We start from the raw sequence: 17,862 nt of genomic DNA, 5'->3' as shown, positions 1-17,862 counted from the left end.
GTTATGAGTCATTAAGAAAAAAAGAATCCAAAACAAAGCAACCACAGGACAGACAGGCTGAGTTGTCCTTTCTACCAAAACCAGTACCAAGGTGCGAATAAACTCTTTGTTTCCGTACCAGGGTAGTGGTATTTTATTTTTTTTTTTATACTTCTGCTGTCTATGATCTTGATACTGCTGTTGCAACATTTATTGCAGGCATGTAATTTCTACAATATGTTAAAATGGAAATACAGTGCATTGGTTTACCCTGGGAACTTTGACCCAGTGCTATGCAATATCCTGACCTTTGTTTTAGAACACAATCTGCAAATGTGAATGCTTTAGAAATCAAAGAGTTTAAAAATACATCACTTCAAAAGAGAACCCATGAGCCTTGAAGTAGCAGGATGTACCACAATTGCACAACTTATCTCATCTTCTCACATTATGATTTCAATCAGGTTGCTCCAAACTCACATAACGGACTTGAAAGCATGAAGTAATGGCTGCTTAATCCTATCCTTAAGGAAAGAGCTGCTTCAAGGTCAGTCAGCGTTATGCTGGCACAGCACCTATCTTACCTTGCCACATGCCTGTGCAGCTCATGACCAAGATGAGTTTTATTTGTTTCTGAACTGACTTGTACCAATAAAGGCAGTCTCTCAAAGCCTGCTGTTATGAAGTACAGCTGTTGTTATCATTCCATGTGACTTCAAGGAAAGAACTACAGGGGCTGAGTTAAGTGAAGAGAACGAATGAAAAATAGAATAACAGTACAATACACACCAAAAGGGGGACAAATAGAAAAGAAAATGTACTTTAAGACAATTCACTGCTTTGAGCACCAGCTCCCATTTCCAGGCCACCAAAGACTCACACGCATAATAAGGTAAAGCCAGTGCGAAAACCTAATTCGGACACTCAGACAGAGAAAGGCCATAAGAAACTCTGGCAATACAGCATGCCTATTGCAGATTTCCTCTCCCTTCTCTTCCCTTTCTTGACTGCTCACCTCCCTCCCTTTTAGAGCTGCACCAATTAGTTCAAATCTCTGGAAAAAAAATGAATAGCATGGACTATTTTCAGCAGAATCCCAATGAAGAAGTCTGGCCTTAAAACTTACTTATTTGTATGCATTCCTCAGACATGGCATCTAGCAAGCACAATCATGGATCCTTTCTGTCTTCCCCAGGCACAGTATCAAAGCAAATTCTACACCATCTATTCAGTTTCACAGAAAGAGAACATTATTGGGATGCCAGTGGATTGTTATTTATACGTCAAGACTACTGGAAGTCTCCACATAGAAATCAGGCCACATTTAGCCGGACATTTTAAAAAAATAATAATCAAAGGTCTATATGAAGACAAGGTAGTCTACCAGTTCAGTATTGCCAAGAAATCTGCAACAGTGAAACCAATAGCTCAGAAAGTCCCTGAACTGCAGATCCTTGGAAGGTGGGAGAAAACACACTGGGAAATTGTCAGTACATGTGCTATGGGCTGCTGTAAAAGACAGGACAAAATGTTAGTGGAACATTTGCTCACATTCAGTATAGTGCTTCTGGCACGTCTACCCTCAAACACCCATGGTATCAAATGCTGCATTATCTGCTCATGTGGTAAGTTACACTCAGGCTTTGGGCACACATATACTCACCACAAAAACAAGTGAGAAAACTTCTGTGCTGTCATAATCAGCACTGTGCTCTGCTTTTTTTCTTCAACACGTACCACAGTTGCCACACCATCATCTGACTCATGTATCATTTTCTGCACCTCTCCCATAACACAAAACCTCACAATCAACACAAGGTGCTCAAGTCATCCACAATGTAAGAAGGTCATTCTCCTGCATTCTCCTCCAGTGTTCAGGCTAGTGAGACCTTTCAAACATTACAAGTAGCATGGCAAAGGGCAGGTGTGGACTGCATTCTCTGCAAAGTATATCTCAAGCTCCAAGTGTGACCACAGTAGGACTGTCCCCCTGCTCGTAACACTAATGAACCAAGAGTGACAGACTATAAAATACTATTTCCTGGCTTTCCTGCCTGTAATTGTGAGCAAGGGGAGATGGACAGCCTTTAAAAGTTTACAAGGTGCAAGCAGGACGCTGCATGGGTGCCCTTTAAGAATACCATTCCATTGTCAGTGGCAATCTTTCCTTCTAGCCTGAACACTTTGCAGGGCAAGATGAATTTAGCCCAATCGCAAACTGAAAAAAATGGTGACACATACTTATTTCTTTCCTCCTGCTTGTATTCTCCAGAGCTAACTCAACTGTGATACTCCCTCTGCAGATAGCATGAATTTGAAGTAGTAGTACTTTACACTTTTTTTTTCTTCTTAAAATAAACAAACAAAAATGCCCCACTGCAAATTGTCCCTTTGTAAAACAACGGCAATACTAACTTCACCAGAGCATTGTGAAGCTTAGTTCGTTCATGTCTACCCAATGCATGATAAACAAGAATATACTGTCAGTGTCAACAGTATACAAAATAGGCAGAAGAATAAAACTTATTCACCAAGAAACAAAAATGTAGAATTTTGAAAAGTTTTGGTTGTTGGTTGTTTTTTTGTTTTTTTTTTTCCAAAACCCCAAGTCTGTACAGTCTGCCTTCTATCCGAATTGCAAATCACTGTGGTTTATGCCGGAAATGGGTCTGCTGAGGGTGAAAAAGTCTAGGTCTGCTATCTCAGCAGCAGGCTGGTTACTCTGTGGCTATTTTCAGTTTAGCATCTAGATTTATTGTGCTTATTTTTCTGCTCAGAAAAAAACCAAACAAACAAGTACAGAATTTAGGTGAAATCGCTCTTTTTTTCCCTTCTCAAGTATATAAAAGTTTTTGAAAGATAATACATTTTACAGAACAGAACTTTTGGAAAATATTTGAACAACAGTAAAACAATATTTTGTATAAACATGGATATACATTAAAATATAAAGCTACAACACGGTTTGCAAACCAAGCATTCGGATATTCAGATGGCCTTAGATCCTCTTCATTGCTAATTTATGTAGAAATATATGTAAAAAAATGGCTGAAATCTGCATTCACTCTCATTTTCTTGAGAAAAAAAAGAACAAACTTATGCCAGATTTAACTAAGCAATTCTTGTTCTTTTCCTTTTCTGTAAGCTGTTATCTTTAAAGTAGTAAGGAATACTACAGACATAGACCAGTTATTTCACATTTGGTTCGATGAAGCCTGTCATAGAAAGAGCACATCTTGCCTTATCTTTTCCCCACCTCCTTGTTCTCTTAATATTAACTAATGGTGAGTCTGGCAGACAGTATCACTTAGCCTCCATTATAAGTTAAGTGTGAATGACCAGTAATCCACTGTGGCCTGCAAGCTGATTTTAATGGTGGCAGCTGGCCCGATGACAGCACAGAACTGGGATCACTCCTCTGTGCTGTGGTGAAGCAGGTGGAGAGGATGGAGCTGTTTCAATTTACTAGATTTGATGCTGACTGTGCAAATAGGCCAAAATTATTTTGTGTTGGTCTACTGGACATGTGACTGGGAACAGAAGTGTCTTCTATTTATGCAGAGGTTGGCTATCCCCACTGAACGGAAAAAAAACAACCAACTCTCCAAACAAACCCCAAAAGAGTTCCTTCTCCATGAAGCGGTGTTTACTCACAGATCTGTCACGCTTTGATCCAGAGAGTCTCCTTCCATCTGACTTTCACTGTGGAGAGAGTCTGATTCCTGCACTTGGCACAGCTCCTCATCAGTGATTATATCAAATGCTGCATCATCTGGTGGTTTACAGGCTTCACTTGCAACTGTGCCATAAAAGGACATGAAAAGAAATGTAAACAATATTAGCTGGTTGTCTGGAAAACAAACCAGCAAAACCCTTAAGGGGGGAAGACCGGGCCATTCCTCTACCTTTACAGAAGCATCAGATAGCTACTAGAACCAACTGAAAAACCTCAGGCTGACTGACACTCATTTAATATACATGCAAATTTCTGTCAAGACCAATTAAATTCAAAGATGGGACCAGTCCCACCCCGAAAACACTCCAAGAACATGCAGGTCCTTGGGACAGGAAGGGACCATGTGGTTTCTTGGAGAATGTCTAAGAACTGTACTTATTTCTCCACAACATGCAAACAATACACTAACCAAAAGCCCTCTCGGATGGTGACACAGGTGATTCCAATGAAGCTGGTGATCCTTCTTGGTTGGCACTGGATCCAGAGTCATCTGTACTGTCCACAATGACTCTAGGCTTATTAAAACAAGCTCTGCAGCAACGCTCCTTTTTTCCACCAGGCTTTGTCACCATGTAGTTGTTGCAGCAGTAGTAGCAGAAAATGCGACCACACATTCTAGAAATTATTTGAAACCAAAGGTGTTAGAATAGTACCATGTACAAGCGGCACATATCTACATGACAGAGTTTGAAGCTTTGTCATAATGGTCTTGTTCTCTGCAAAAGCCTGAACGCTACATCCATGGCAGAACCCACAATACAGACTGTGCTGCTTCCTGAGGTGAATGAAGAAAGTTTTCTTGACAAGCACAGGACAGAAATTCACATTCATACTTTGCTGCCTTAATAAATAGGGAAAACAGAAAAAAACCCATAAAAATACTAAAAAAAAATAAATACGCATTTAAATATAAAGACATAAAACAATTAAATACCCACAAATATGCAATACAAATAAATAACATATATAAAGTACATATGAAGGAAATATACTTAACATTACACAAGCCGAATCTCATACTAAGTTAGAGCGAAACTATTTGATTGTAAGGACTGTAAGAACATGTCTGTATGTCTCTACTTAGTAATCACCGCTTTCCACTTCAGAGAGGGAAGAAGAAACAATATTGGACACATACATGTACATTCATCTCTCCTGCCCTCTCTGCTCTGCAGTCTCTCAGTATTAAAACTGTCAACCACTTTTTAATGAACATGTTAAGATTTTCATGAAGAAAAGCACCCAGCAGGGATGACTATTATTTGTGAAGTCTTAGTGGTTTTGTTTTTCATTAAATCATTAGTAAGCAAAAACACGAGCAGATTTCACAGGTTTTAGTAAAAATGAGTAATTTTGAAGTTGTTACCAGAAATGACTTCACTATTTATTAATCCCCATCAAATGTTCCCTATATTCATATGCAATTGAAACAATCTCAGTACTACATACCTTACAGGATGAATCAGGACGCGATGACAAAGAACAGTAAAAAGCCAAAACAAACATATCACTAAGACCCTGGAATGCATCCCTTTAAATATATTTGAATAAATCTAGATTGGGTAACTAATAACTCCAATCAGGCTACCTATATAGGAAATAATTCAGTATTAACTTTTTTAAAAAAGATTACTATGCAATTGGTAATTATCTCTGACCATTCCTACTATAAGGTAACCAAATTTGTAAGTGCACAGTATGTTGGATTTGTTCTGGAATACTTCTATCACAATAGCAAAACCATCTTAGTGAATGTTGTTTACAGCACGCACAGAGCAGTGCATAATAAATATGTTAAAAACAGGATCCTACAGAGAAACACACTATGTAGAGTGTGATTATCTTTGTTTCCAGAAATGAGAAACTGACAGACTCCCACGACAGAGTTGCATCCAGATCTTTGCCTTAATACATGTCAAGGGACCTTTCCATTAATGTCTCTTACCCCCTGCAGGCTCATGTGTCCTTTCAGCCTCTACAGTGTCCTGTATCAATGTTTCTGACCAATGAACTGTGAACATTAAGAAGTATTTCATCCATGTAAACGACCATACTGAATTTTGCTTTTGAACAGCGTAACAGAGTTCAACAAACTGACCTGCAGTGGTGTCGGCGCACCATCCATGAGAACTCTCTCTGGCAGTCCAGGCAATGATTAACCTCTGTGTCCCCCTGCCACCTTTGCTCTGCGCTAAGCTTCTGCTGGAACTCCAGAGCATCTGATTTTTGCCACAAAGCATCCTTATCTCTGCAGAGATACAGTTAAAAGCAAGAAAAACACATAGAAATTATCAGAGCTGTTTTACTGCTAACCAACCTCAATTTAAATGCTGGTGAAAGCTTCACAGTAAAAATTGCTTTGCTGTCACTTTTGAGGAGGTTTCAGAAATAAAGAGAGATCAAGAAACCTACCAAAGCTCTTGGGAAGGGAGGGAGAAAAATACATGCCATGCAGACAACTACATATTTTTGCAAAACAGACAGTAAATTAAGGAGGAGATAATATTGTGCGTTATAGTTTTGATTGCACTATGGAAATGCAAAATTTCATCTGCTGATGAACTTGGCCATTACCTGTATCTTCAACTCAGGAATACCAGACTGAACCACCTAGGCAGTATCCCTTAACATCCTAAGCTAGGATTTTAATTTATGCTTGCTGTTTGTTTTGATGCCAACCTGATAAGTTCTATCAAACGTTCTTCAAGGAACTGTTTTGTTCTCGTCAGGTCATCCAGTTCAGCAAACAACTTCTGGTCGCTGCTATCTTTGTCTGCTGCTACCTTGCTGAGCTTCTCACTGTAATCCAGGACCTTCTCTTTTGCTTCATCAGCTTCTTTTTGGATCCTGACCAAATACAAAGCCAATTAAGAATTGTTATTAGCTCATGTGCATTCAAGTCTTCCCTGTGGAAGAAAGGGGTCCTCCACCCTGATGAACAGGTAGTTTCAGTGAAATTGTTCTCAGTGTGCGTATTTTTTATAGCTAGCCAGAGTCTTTCCAGTTTTCTGCATCACTGAAACTGCACACAGATCTGTTATCTGGTGAATACAGTCAGCAATCAGCCATTTCTTGGATGCCTTGCTTATAGCAAAGCTTATGATAGCTACCACACTGGGCATAAAATTACTGTCCTTGGAAGCCATGATCATCAGCCGCTGCAAACTGAGCTAAATGGGCTAAGTCCTATAGCGACAGGTTGCCCAGCATTTGCAGGTTGCACACAGAAGGGAGATTTAACACACCATACTCCTCCATCGCCTTCATGTTCACAAAAGGGAAACAAACCAGTTTCTCATTATATTTTTCTAACACAGATGTAATTCAAAAACTAAAGGTTAAGACAACTCAGTTCACTGCAGTCAGTGGAAAGAAGTGTCCCCAGGAAGCTTCCAAGTATGTAAGTCTCAGCTTGACAATATGTTAATTTCAGTACTGTGAGTCCTAGCAATGGATCAAAAATGCTACAACAACACAACATGAAGGGCTGGGCTGGGCTGAACTCACTCAGCTAATTCAGCTGAATTCAAATATTTTAATGACTTAGATCAAAGGGCAACAAGAAAAGCTTCTACAGATACGTCAGTGATAAAAGGAAGACTAGGAAAAATGTGGGCCCTCTCCAGAAGGAAATGGGAGACCTAGTCATCAGGGGTATGGACAAGGGTGACCTACTCAATGACTTTTTTTGCCTCAGTCTTCACTGGCAAGTGCTCTAGCCACACTGCCCGAGTCGCAGAAGGCAAAGGCAAGGACTGGAAGAATGAAGAACTGCTCACTGTAGGAGAAGATCAAGTTCGAGACCATTTAAGGAACCTGAAGGTGCACAAGTCCATGGGACCTGATGAGATGCATCTGAGGGTCCTGAGGGAACTGGTGGATGAAGTTTCTAAGCCACTGTCCACTACATTTGAGAAGTTGTGGCAGCCTGGTGAACTTCCCACTGACTGGAAAAAGGGAAACATAAACCCCCATTTTCAAAAAGTGAAAAAGGAAGACTGAGGGAACTACAGGCCGGTCAGTCTCACCTCTGTGCCCGGCAAGATCATGGAGCAGATCCTCCTGGAAACTATGCTAAGGCACATGGAAGATAAGGAGGTGATCAGTGACAGCCAACACGGCTTCATTAAAATCAAATCGTGACTGACAAATTTGGTGGCCTTCTATGACTGGGTTATGGCATTGGTGGATAATGGAAGAGCAATTGAAAATATCTACCCGGACTTCTGCAAAGCATTTGACACTATGCTGCACAACATCCTTGTCTCTAAATAGAGGAGACACGGATTTGACAGACGGACCACCCCATGGATAAGGAATTGGCTGGATAGTCACAGTCACAGAGTTGCAGTCAACACCTCGATGTCCAAGTGGCGACCAGTGACAAGTGGAGTTCCTCAGGGGTCAGTATGGGGACTGGCACTCTTTAACATCTTTGTCAGCAAAACAGACAGTGGGATTGAGTGCACCCTCAGCAAGTTTGCTGATGACACCAAGCTGTGCTGCAGTCGACACACTGGAAGGAAGGGATGCCATCCAGGGGGACCTGGACAGGCTTGAGAGGTGGGCCCGTGTGAACCTCATGAAGTTCAACAAGGCAAGGTCCCGCACATGAGCCGGGGCAATCCCAAGCACAAATACAGGCTGGGCAGAGAATGGATTGAGAGCAGCCCTGAGGACAAAGACTTGGGGGTGTTCCTGGATGAGAAGCTCAACATGAGCCAGCAATGTGCACTTGCAGCCCAGAAGGCCAATCACATCCTGGGCTGAATCAAAAGCAGAGTGGCCAGCAGGTCGAGGAAGGTGATTCTGCTCCTCTACGCCACTCTTGTGAGACCCCACCTGGAGTACTGGGTCCAGCTGTGAGAGCCCCAACATAAGAAAGACATGGACCCGCTGGAGTGAGTCCAGAGGAGGGCCACAAAGATGATCAGAGGGCTGGAGCAGCTCTCCTATGAAGACAGGCTGAGAGAGTTGGGGTTGTTCAGCTTGAAGAAGAGAAGACTCTGGGGAGACCTTATAGCAGCTTTCCAGTACTTAAAGGGGGCCTACAGGAAAGCTGGGGAGGGGTTCTTGATCAGGGACTGTAGCAATAGGACAAGGGGTAACAGTTTTAAACTGGAAGAGGGTAGATTTAGATTAGATATTAGGATAAAATTATTTTCTGTGAAGGTAGAGAGATACTGTAACAGGTTACCCAGGGAAGTTGTGGATGCCCCATTCCTGAAAGTGTTCAAGGCCAGGCTGTATGGGGCTTTGAGGAACCTGGCCTAGTGGAAGGTGTCCCTGCCTGTGGCAGTGGGGTTGGAACCAGATGATCTTTAAGGTCACTTCCAAACCGAACTATTCTATGACTCTATGTTTTTATACTGATGACAGTACAAATTTACTTCAGCACAGATCAAGAATCATCAGTCTTCCCAAAAAGACAGATGGTATCAGCGTAAAAATGTAAAAATTTGGTTTTGATTAGCCTATTAGAGTCTGTTTGAGCCCATGCCTCATGAAGATCTATTTCGGACTGCCAGATAATCTGCACCACACATGCCTACATTACAGACCTTGGAAACACAGCCTGTGTTAGATACTTAAAGCTGGTAAGAAACCTGACAAAGACATGCAAGATGTGGTCCCATTCAAATTATCCTTACTGATTCCCTGAAACTTCACAGACAGGAGAGAAAAAACAACCTGCCAAAAAGCAAAAATTTTCCATTCCTTATGAAAAAAAAGAGCCATTATTGGTGTTTTAATTTTGTGACTAACCTATAAGGCAAAAGGAGGTTGTAAAACATCTTTCAGTTTCATAAAGGAAGACATACAATAAATTTACGTCATCAGCTAAATTAACAATACAATAAAACATAAAACCTGCATTCACGTGTGCTGTGTAATTTACATATTTCTCATCTGAAGTGTCAATCTGATATTCCCCATCAGTGCCTATGCACTATTTGGCCTATACAAACCCTGTGGTATACGCTACTTCATAAACCACAGCAATTTTCAATATGCTTTGGTTACTGGCCCCATGCTTAGTTTACAATTAACAGTTTGTGTAAAGAACCTAAACTCCTACCTTTCCAAGAGTTGTCTCAGAGATGTCACCTCCTCTTCTTTCTGCAGCCGAGCAGATTCCGATTCAGACAGCTGCTCTCTTGCTTCATCCAGCTTTCTAACCAAACTTGTGTTTGCAGCCTAGTAAATAAATTAATGTATTTCCTTACATATAAAAACAACACTTCACCAAGCATTGGACAATTACCAAGACACCTAAACAATGCTTTAAAAGAATCAGTTAAAGCCAAACAACCAATTAAGATGTTATTGTATAAGCAGACACTAATTAGTTGTGTACTAGTGATTGATTAGTACTGTCACACTGAATAAGGGATAGACTCTAAAGTAAGACAGTGTTAAGCACGTAATTCTTATTAGTCCATGTCAGTTGAGCTTTAGCCTCCTTATCAAGGAAAATCTCTCAAAGATAATGGTAACATAATATGCCCTAAAAGTTTTTTCACCATCTAAAAGTTTCAAAAGAAAAAAGAGGAAAATGTTGGCTGTGCCGCCATACAGCATGACCTGGACAGGCTGGAGAGTTGGGCAGAGAGAAACCTTATGAAATTCAACAAGGGTAAGTGTAGGGTACTGCATCTGGGGAGGAATAACCCCATGCATCAGTACAGGGTGGGGGCTGACCTCCTGGAGAGCAGCTCTGTGGAGAGGGACCTGGGAGTCCTGGTGGACAACAGGATGACCATGAGCCAGCAATGTGCCCTGGCGGCCAAGGCGGCCAATGGCAACCTGGGGTGCATCAAGAAGAGTGTGGCCAGCAGGTCGAGGGAGGTCATCCTTCCCCTCTACTCTGTCCTGGTGAGGCCACATCTGGAGTACTGCATCCAGTTCTGGGCTCCCCAGTTCAAGAAAGACAGGGATCTGCTGGAGAGGGTCCAGCAAAGGGCTACAAAGATGATTTGCGGATTGGAACATCTCTCATATGAGGAAAGGCTGAGGGACTTGGGTCTTTTTAGTCTAGAGAAAAGAAGACTGAGGGGGGATCTTATTAATGCTTACAAATACTTAAAGGGAGAGTGCCAGGGGGATGGGAACAGTCTTTTTTTTCAGTGGTGCCCAGTGACAGGACAAGATGTAATGGGCACAAACTTGAATATAGGAAGTTCCATCTTAACATGAGGAGGAACTTCTTTACTTTGAGGGTGGCAGACCACTGGCCCAGGCTGCCCAGAGAGGTTGTGGGGTCTCCCACTCTGGAGACATTCAAAACCCGCCTGGACGCTGTACTGTGCCACCTGCTGTAGGGGACCCTGCTCTGGCAGGGGGGGTGGGCTAGATGGTCTCCAGAGGTCCCCTCCATCCCTGACCATTCTGTGATTCTGTGTTTATTAAAGCTATATGGAACATGAAGGGCAATGGAAACAAAACCTTCTTTGCACAGCTAGCCTCTCCAGAGAAGTGTGTCAAACTCTGAACATACCTAACTGCATCTAAAGGTGTACGTATTTTTGCTAGCAGGCAGGGCCAGGTTCAATGACCTTAATTTTCTTCTTTCTGGATTTTTAACTTAACTGTTTGATAAATGCATTGCAAAAATCTTACTTTTTTCTGGCTGGGTTATTTCTCAGCCAGATTACTTCTCTGATTCAGTGCCCCTTGCAGCCTGCAAACAGCGGGATCCACATGCGTGGCTGTGTGCAGTGGGCATGCAGGGCCTAAGACAGGCACCTTTTAAATGTGCACCATCATTTTAAGAAGTGTGCACATAACAAAGTCTTACATAAAACCTGACTAGCTTTCAAAGCAGGACAAATCCTAAGTGCCGTTGTGCTTTTAGTAACCTTTGTTTCTGTGGCTTATTTTCAGCTGCAAAGTATTTTGTCTACAGCACCTGTATTTATTCAAGGGCATTCTCATATTCAGCCAGTCATCAGAAATGCTGCCTGCGTTCTCAATTATAACACTAATGCCTGCTGACACAAACACCTCTGTATTTTAATCAGATCAAGCACCTACTTGTAACTCCGCAATCTCTTCCTCTGCAGCATGCTGTTGTCGCCTCTGCTCCTCAATTTGATCTCTTACTTTCCCACACTCTTCACTGACAGCCTAGCAGAGAGATTGAGCCAGGAGTTAGCATTCCTCTAACAGCCACCCCTTCATCTACAAAATTCCTAATTTTGAACCACGAGTGCTATTACTGCCATGTATGGGATAAATGCAGCACCACTGCCAGGCTCATGAAAGATAGTTAAAGAGGCACCCAACTCATGGATTCAAGGAAACTCCCCTCTGTGGTGGCAGACTAGCTGTGTTTTACTGTTACTTGCTATTGGCTATTACAGTTCTCAACAAAAAGAAGGCCCAACTTGCAAAATGCTTTGGCTCAGAATAGTGAGATAGCCCAAACAATACTGAGGTTTAAGAGATGTTTATGAAAATGAAACATAGAAGGATGCATGCTATTTTCTCAAACTTGTGGGATTTTTGGATACCACCAGTGGCATAAGCCTCTGACCAACTGCTAGTCTTAGACATTATCTCAGAATGGCAGACGAAACACAATAAAATCTTCAGCCTTTAGGTGGGCTGTTTCACATATACAGGGCCGACTCATATTTTTCTGGAAGCAAAACTTTGATCTTCTCAGTTGCTACCTTGAGCAGTTGAAAGAAAAATACATGAGGGAATTGACTGCGAAAGTATCTGGTCTCAGTCTAAGTTTGCTTTCATCAAAATCAGTTTTAAGGAGCAGTATTACGGGTGTGGGGAACAGGTCTTGCAACGTTCCTACCAAAAAAGAAAAAAAATCACAGCTGTGACCAGAGGGAACTGTTACAGAAGACACCACCTTCAGTGCCAATGTAAGAAAACATCACCCTCTCCATTACTAGCTGGCTTTTCCATATCACATGGCCCCTCCAGTGTGCTTGGACGGCCACAGTGTACATCTCCAAAAAACTCTGAAGAGTTATTTTACCTCACATAGGCCTAGGTCCTCAGTGTAGAGACATTTTCAGATTCCCAGGCTAAGGCTCATAGTCTCAGAGCCTGACCAACACAAACCTTAGGATTTCACACAGTAACTGCCGCAGCAGACGGTAAAGCAGGGGAAAACCTGCACAGCCCCCTCAGCTATAATAATCACATTAATTTACCTTGAATTTTGTCTGATAATTTAGAATCTCTGTGCTCATTTGAAATTTTATTGCAGACAGCTCTTCTTGGCTGGTCTCTTGGAAACTCTGTGCCTGTTTCTTTACTGTCTCCAGCTGCGATTGCAGACTTGGGACAGCTGCGGCACATATTTGAGCCTCCTCTAATTTCTCTTGCAGGCTCTTGTTCTCCTGTCTGAGATTAGAGATGTCAAGTTTCAGCTTCTCTTGTTGCTCTGCTGCCTGTTCTTCCAGTTCTTTGAGCCTTTCCGTGGCCTGGGCTAACTGCTCTTCTGCATCCACCTTTTCAGAGGTCAAGGCACAAATCTGAATACCAAGTTCAGCCATATCTGTGTTGGTCCTGTGGAGGAGATCTTTGTTTTCTTCGTTTTCCATTCTAGCAACTTCCAAGTACTGCTTAACCTTGGATAGCTCTTCCTTCAGGTTCAGCAAATCATTTTCCAGCTCAGCTTTTTGATGGGCTGCTGTCTGCTGCTCTTTTTTCAGCACTTCCTCTCTTTCTTTACATTGCACAAGTTCTTGCACATGGTTTCTGTTGAGTGACTCACTTTGTTCTTTCAGCTGCTGGACAAGTGCCTTCTGCTCACCCAAGACGGTCTCTGTGATTGCCAGCTCACCTCTCATCTGCTCTCTCTCGTCAGTGGTCTGCTGAAGCTTGACTCGCAGGTCAAGGACTTCTGCTTGCAGTCTAGACACTTCACCTCGGTTGACCTCCAACTGCTCTTCACTCATGGTCAATCTGGAGGCCAGCTCTTTTGCCTCCTTCTCCAGAGAAGCCGCCTGCTGTAGTTGGTGTTTTTCCACTGATTCCTTTTCTGATGTGAGGGATTCAATAAGCTTTGTCTGATGAAGGCAGGTTCTTTCAATACTGAGCTTTTCTGCCTCAAGAGTCTCTGCTTTCTTCCTATGTCTTTCAGCTTCTGCTCTTAGCTGCTCACACTGGCTCTCCATGCCTTGCAGTTCTGCATCTTTCTCTGTGAGCTGTGACTGGAGATACTCTTCGCTTTCCTTCAAGGTGCCTAAGCTTTTTTCTGTTTGTAAACCATGCTGTTTGGCACTCCTTAGCTGTGCTTCAAGTGAGGCATAAGACTCCTTGGTGGTCTCTTCTCTTTGCTTTAGTTCTTCATAGTCTGAGTATAGAGCCTCTAATCTCTCCTCCAGAATTTGGCTTTGCCTCCTGGCATTCTGCAAGTCTTCATCCAGCTGTCTGTTCTCACCCCGGAGTTTCTTCTCTTTTTCATCAACTGATACCAGGGCATCATCTATCTCGCTCTGAAGCTGTTTCTCAGAGGCTCTCAGCCTGGCTGCCTCGGCTTCCAGGGAAGCTTTAGAAGCTTCCAAATTTTTCAGCTTCCCTTCCATCTTTTTCTTGGACTGCTGCAAATTCGCATTCTCCTCTTTCAGTTTCCTGTTCTCCTCACCCATTTCACTCACTCCAGAGTTTTGCTGCTCCATCTGCTCTTCCAGCTCTTTGACTTTCTGGCTGAGATGCTCTTTCTCAGACAAGAGTTTCCGGTTTTGCTCCTCAAGGCTACGCACAGTCTGACTCACCTTTGTTAAACGACCCTCCTGTAGTTCAAGTTGCTCAGCTTGCCACTGGGTTTCCTGCTTCAGTGCTCCTTCCCTCCTACCATACTCCTCCTCAAGTTTCTCTTTTGCTTTCCTTGCTTCCTCAAGTTTTTTTTCCAGTGACCCCACCTGAGCCAGCGACCCCATTACCTGGGTCTGGAGCTCAGCCATCTCCTTTCCTTTCAGGGTCAGGGCCTTCTGAAGAGCGTCCATTTCCTTTGCCATGGTTTCCAGGCTCCCACGCAGCTTTTCACTCTCTTCTTTGGAGTCAGCAGTGAGGCGATTGTATCTGGATTCCAGTTCCTTGTGTGCCTCTTCTTTCAGCTGCAACTCCTCCCTTGCTGCTTTCAGCTGAGACACATGTTCGTCATTGAGTTTTTGCATATCTGCCTTTTCCTTTTCTGTCTCCTGAAGCTTCTCTAGCAGTGCCTGTATCTGTAGGGCAGAGTCACAGTGGGCTGTGGCTTGCTGTCCCTTTTCCTCCATGGCAGCATCAACTTTTGCAAGTAGTTGGAGGTTCTTCTGTTCTGTGGAACTCAGCTTGGCTTTGAGATCATCAATGCAAAGGTCCTTCATAGCAACCAAAGCCCTAGAAGCCTCCAACTCCTGATTCAACACCTGTAGTTTTAAGGCACAGTCTTCCTTGCTGGTCACCAGCTGCTCCAGCTTTGTTGAATATTCCTTCTGCTGCTCCACTGCATTCAGGTCCAGTGACTGCAGGCACTTCTGCAGGTCATGAACAGTGCTCTGAGTGGAGTGTGAGACCTCACACTGCTTCTGCAACTCTGTGATCATCTTTGTCAGCCTGGAGTTCTCCTCACTGTAGTTATTGCTCTTCTCCTTTTCTACCTGTACTTGTTCTTTCTGAAGGCTGACAGCTGCCTGAAGCTCCTGGTTTTCCATTTCCAGCTGGTGAATACGATCTTGAAGTTCCCTCTGCCTCAGCTCAGCCTGATCAAGTTCTACACGCATCTCTTCAAAGCCCTCGAGGTGTTCAACATTTAGTGAGCTATTTGCATCAGGGCTGGAGGGAAACTCTTGGGCCTAAATGAACAGAAGGGGAAAACCAGAAAATTTAAGAAGTATTAAACATTCATTTAAAGGGTGTGCTCAAATGAGAGCAAGTTCCAGTTCTTAATGCACAGTGACATTGTATGTTGCGTTCACAGCACTACTAGATATCACCTTATAGGAAATGGGGTGTGTTTTCACAAAAGATAAATGAAAATATACCTATCTGCAGGCAGTCTTCTGATTATATCTTTTTTTCCTCTACAAGATTTGCATATTCAGTTGAATCTGCTACTGAACAATTCCCTTTACTTTTAAGAACTCTTTTTGTAATTTACCATTTTAAGAGTCATAATCACCATAAAACTACCAAGCTCTCTGGAACTACGCCAATAATTAAAGATCTACTATGCCATATAAACATTTATTTGTAATTTGCTTACCTGCAAATAATTGCTCACTAAACTGCTCATGCTGGAACTGCGACTCGGGGGCTTCCATAAATATGCTGAAGATCCAAGTGAGGACAGTGTCCTCCTGTTGATTACACAGAGAAACAATATACAAGAGAACTCTAAGCACATACATACATGTCTTTCTACTCTTACATGTAAGATTTATCTAGTTGTAACTACCACATACAAAAAGACATAACTGCACCTGGGGTCTGGGCCAATAACCACTGAATTTGATGGAAAAGAAAACCGGGATATCAAAGGCACCTATAAAAGATCATGGGGTTGGTAGCCATGACTTCCCACATCCACAAGAACCAATGCAGCTTTGCTTTACGAAATTGTATTGCCGTGCAGTGGCGGGCCAACCAGATGGTGGCAGCATGCAGCCCTGGAAAACACCCACTGATACAAAGAGATCTGGATCAGAGCCAGTTATTTTTGTTATTCCCCACTCTGAGGGGGGATCAGGCTGTGGCGATGGCATATTGTCTTCACTACCATTGCTGCAAGTGAAGCCCACTGCTTGGCTGTTCAGTCACTACACGTCTCAGCTCTTAAAACAGGATCTAAGAACATTTCTTCTTGTGCATGTGAAGATGAGAATAGCTTGGCTTGGGATTTGGGCCTAAACTGCAGTTACTGGAAGTACTCCAGTACAAAGCGTCAACTCTGATCTCTGGTACACAGTTTATTGAAGGAAAAAAAGGCCGATTTGGTCATAGACTAACTACATGGAGAAAGTAAATGTCTGGTCTAACACAAGGATTCCTACCTTCAAAAGCAGAAGCTTTTGAAGATTCTGTAGCAGGCAGGTATTTCATGGCCCTCTTAATACAAAACCACAAAGTATTTCTATCTTACCTGGCAAATGCTGGCCAAGCAGCATCTAAATCATAGCCTCTTGATGCCAAGTCAAACTGAACGTCAGTGAGCTCATAGAGTTGACCCACAATGTCAGAACTCATTTTGGAATTCAGAAATGGACTTCTTGCGTAGTACCAGTCGCTTGAAAACAAACAAAAAAATTAAGTGATACTCATTCCTAAAAAAAAAGAAGCAGCAGTTTCACTTGCAAAAAAACCCCACAACATCATTATCCACTCCATCCCGGAAAAATTACGATATGCTATTCCAAAAGCAAACTGAAAACAACCAGACCCACCAACCAACATCCCATCCCTTTGATGTGAATGAAATCAAGCAGCTTCAATGAATTGCACAGAAATGTCTTTAAAGGACCCCCTTGCACAAAATATTTTTTGCTCTAGTGCTTGGGCAAAACACTGGCAAGACAAAATATTTGCTATACACTGGGTAATCACACAGTAAATACCTAAAGCACACGCTTAATACATGAAAAATGAGGGACAGAAAGCAGTGACTAGAGTTAAATACACTGTGCAAATAGTTAGCTTTTTCTAAAAGCCCTACCAGTGCCCCTCCAACCAACTACAAACTATCTTCTCTGTTCCTTGGCCGGGGGCAAGCTGTTCTTCTGTGTGACAATCCAGAGACATATGCAAATGCTTTCTGGGGCTTTGCACAACACATCTAAATTAATCCTCCCTTACAGCACAGAAGATCAAACCCAGGATCTTCAATGCTTATAAAAATGTCACCTTTGAAACTGACGTATGGAAGCATCAGCACCACCCACTCCACACACATTTAGCTGTAACAACTTTCAACCTTTACCAGCCTAAAATAGGTATGAACCAGTGACCCAGGCCAAAAGATCTATTATCCTTTGTATCCTACTACCAACTCTCTAAGCCAACCATTTGGAAGGGTTTCAAATTCTTTCAATAACTACTAGGTGATGTTGCTTGATGACACTGAACAAACACCCATTAGTTAACAAGGTATTTTTCTATTCACCTGGTCACCTTGGTGTTCATAAAACATTGCTGCAAGG

The 17,862-nt window shown here is 42.5% G+C and overlaps 1 protein-coding gene across 1 annotated transcript in view; it reads right to left on the bottom strand.

Annotated features, from left to right (window-relative positions):
* FYCO1 (FYVE and coiled-coil domain containing 1) overlaps positions 1 to 17,862 on the bottom strand; it is a 45,910-nt gene that overhangs the window by 21,942 nt on the left and 6,106 nt on the right. Inside the window, exons 4-13 of the mRNA XM_009895015.1 lie at positions 17,826 to 17,854; positions 16,809 to 16,952; positions 15,933 to 16,026; positions 12,892 to 15,522; positions 11,750 to 11,842; positions 9,795 to 9,913; positions 6,395 to 6,562; positions 5,814 to 5,963; positions 4,142 to 4,330; positions 3,634 to 3,780 (exon numbers count right to left, since the gene is read on the bottom strand). Coding sequence (XP_009893317.1) covers positions 3,634 to 3,780; positions 4,142 to 4,330; positions 5,814 to 5,963; positions 6,395 to 6,562; positions 9,795 to 9,913; positions 11,750 to 11,842; positions 12,892 to 15,522; positions 15,933 to 16,026; positions 16,809 to 16,952; positions 17,826 to 17,854 — 3,764 coding nt within the window. The remainder of the gene's footprint in view (positions 1 to 3,633; positions 3,781 to 4,141; positions 4,331 to 5,813; positions 5,964 to 6,394; positions 6,563 to 9,794; positions 9,914 to 11,749; positions 11,843 to 12,891; positions 15,523 to 15,932; positions 16,027 to 16,808; positions 16,953 to 17,825; positions 17,855 to 17,862) is intronic.

Source organism: Charadrius vociferus, unplaced genomic scaffold, assembly GCF_000708025.1.
Source record: "Charadrius vociferus isolate BGI_N301 unplaced genomic scaffold, ASM70802v2 scaffold51, whole genome shotgun sequence".
In the NCBI taxonomy this organism is placed as follows: Eukaryota; Metazoa; Chordata; class Aves; order Charadriiformes; family Charadriidae; genus Charadrius; species Charadrius vociferus.
The sequence above is the reverse complement of the archived record's forward strand: the minus strand, read 5'-3'. Positions and strand labels throughout refer to the sequence as shown.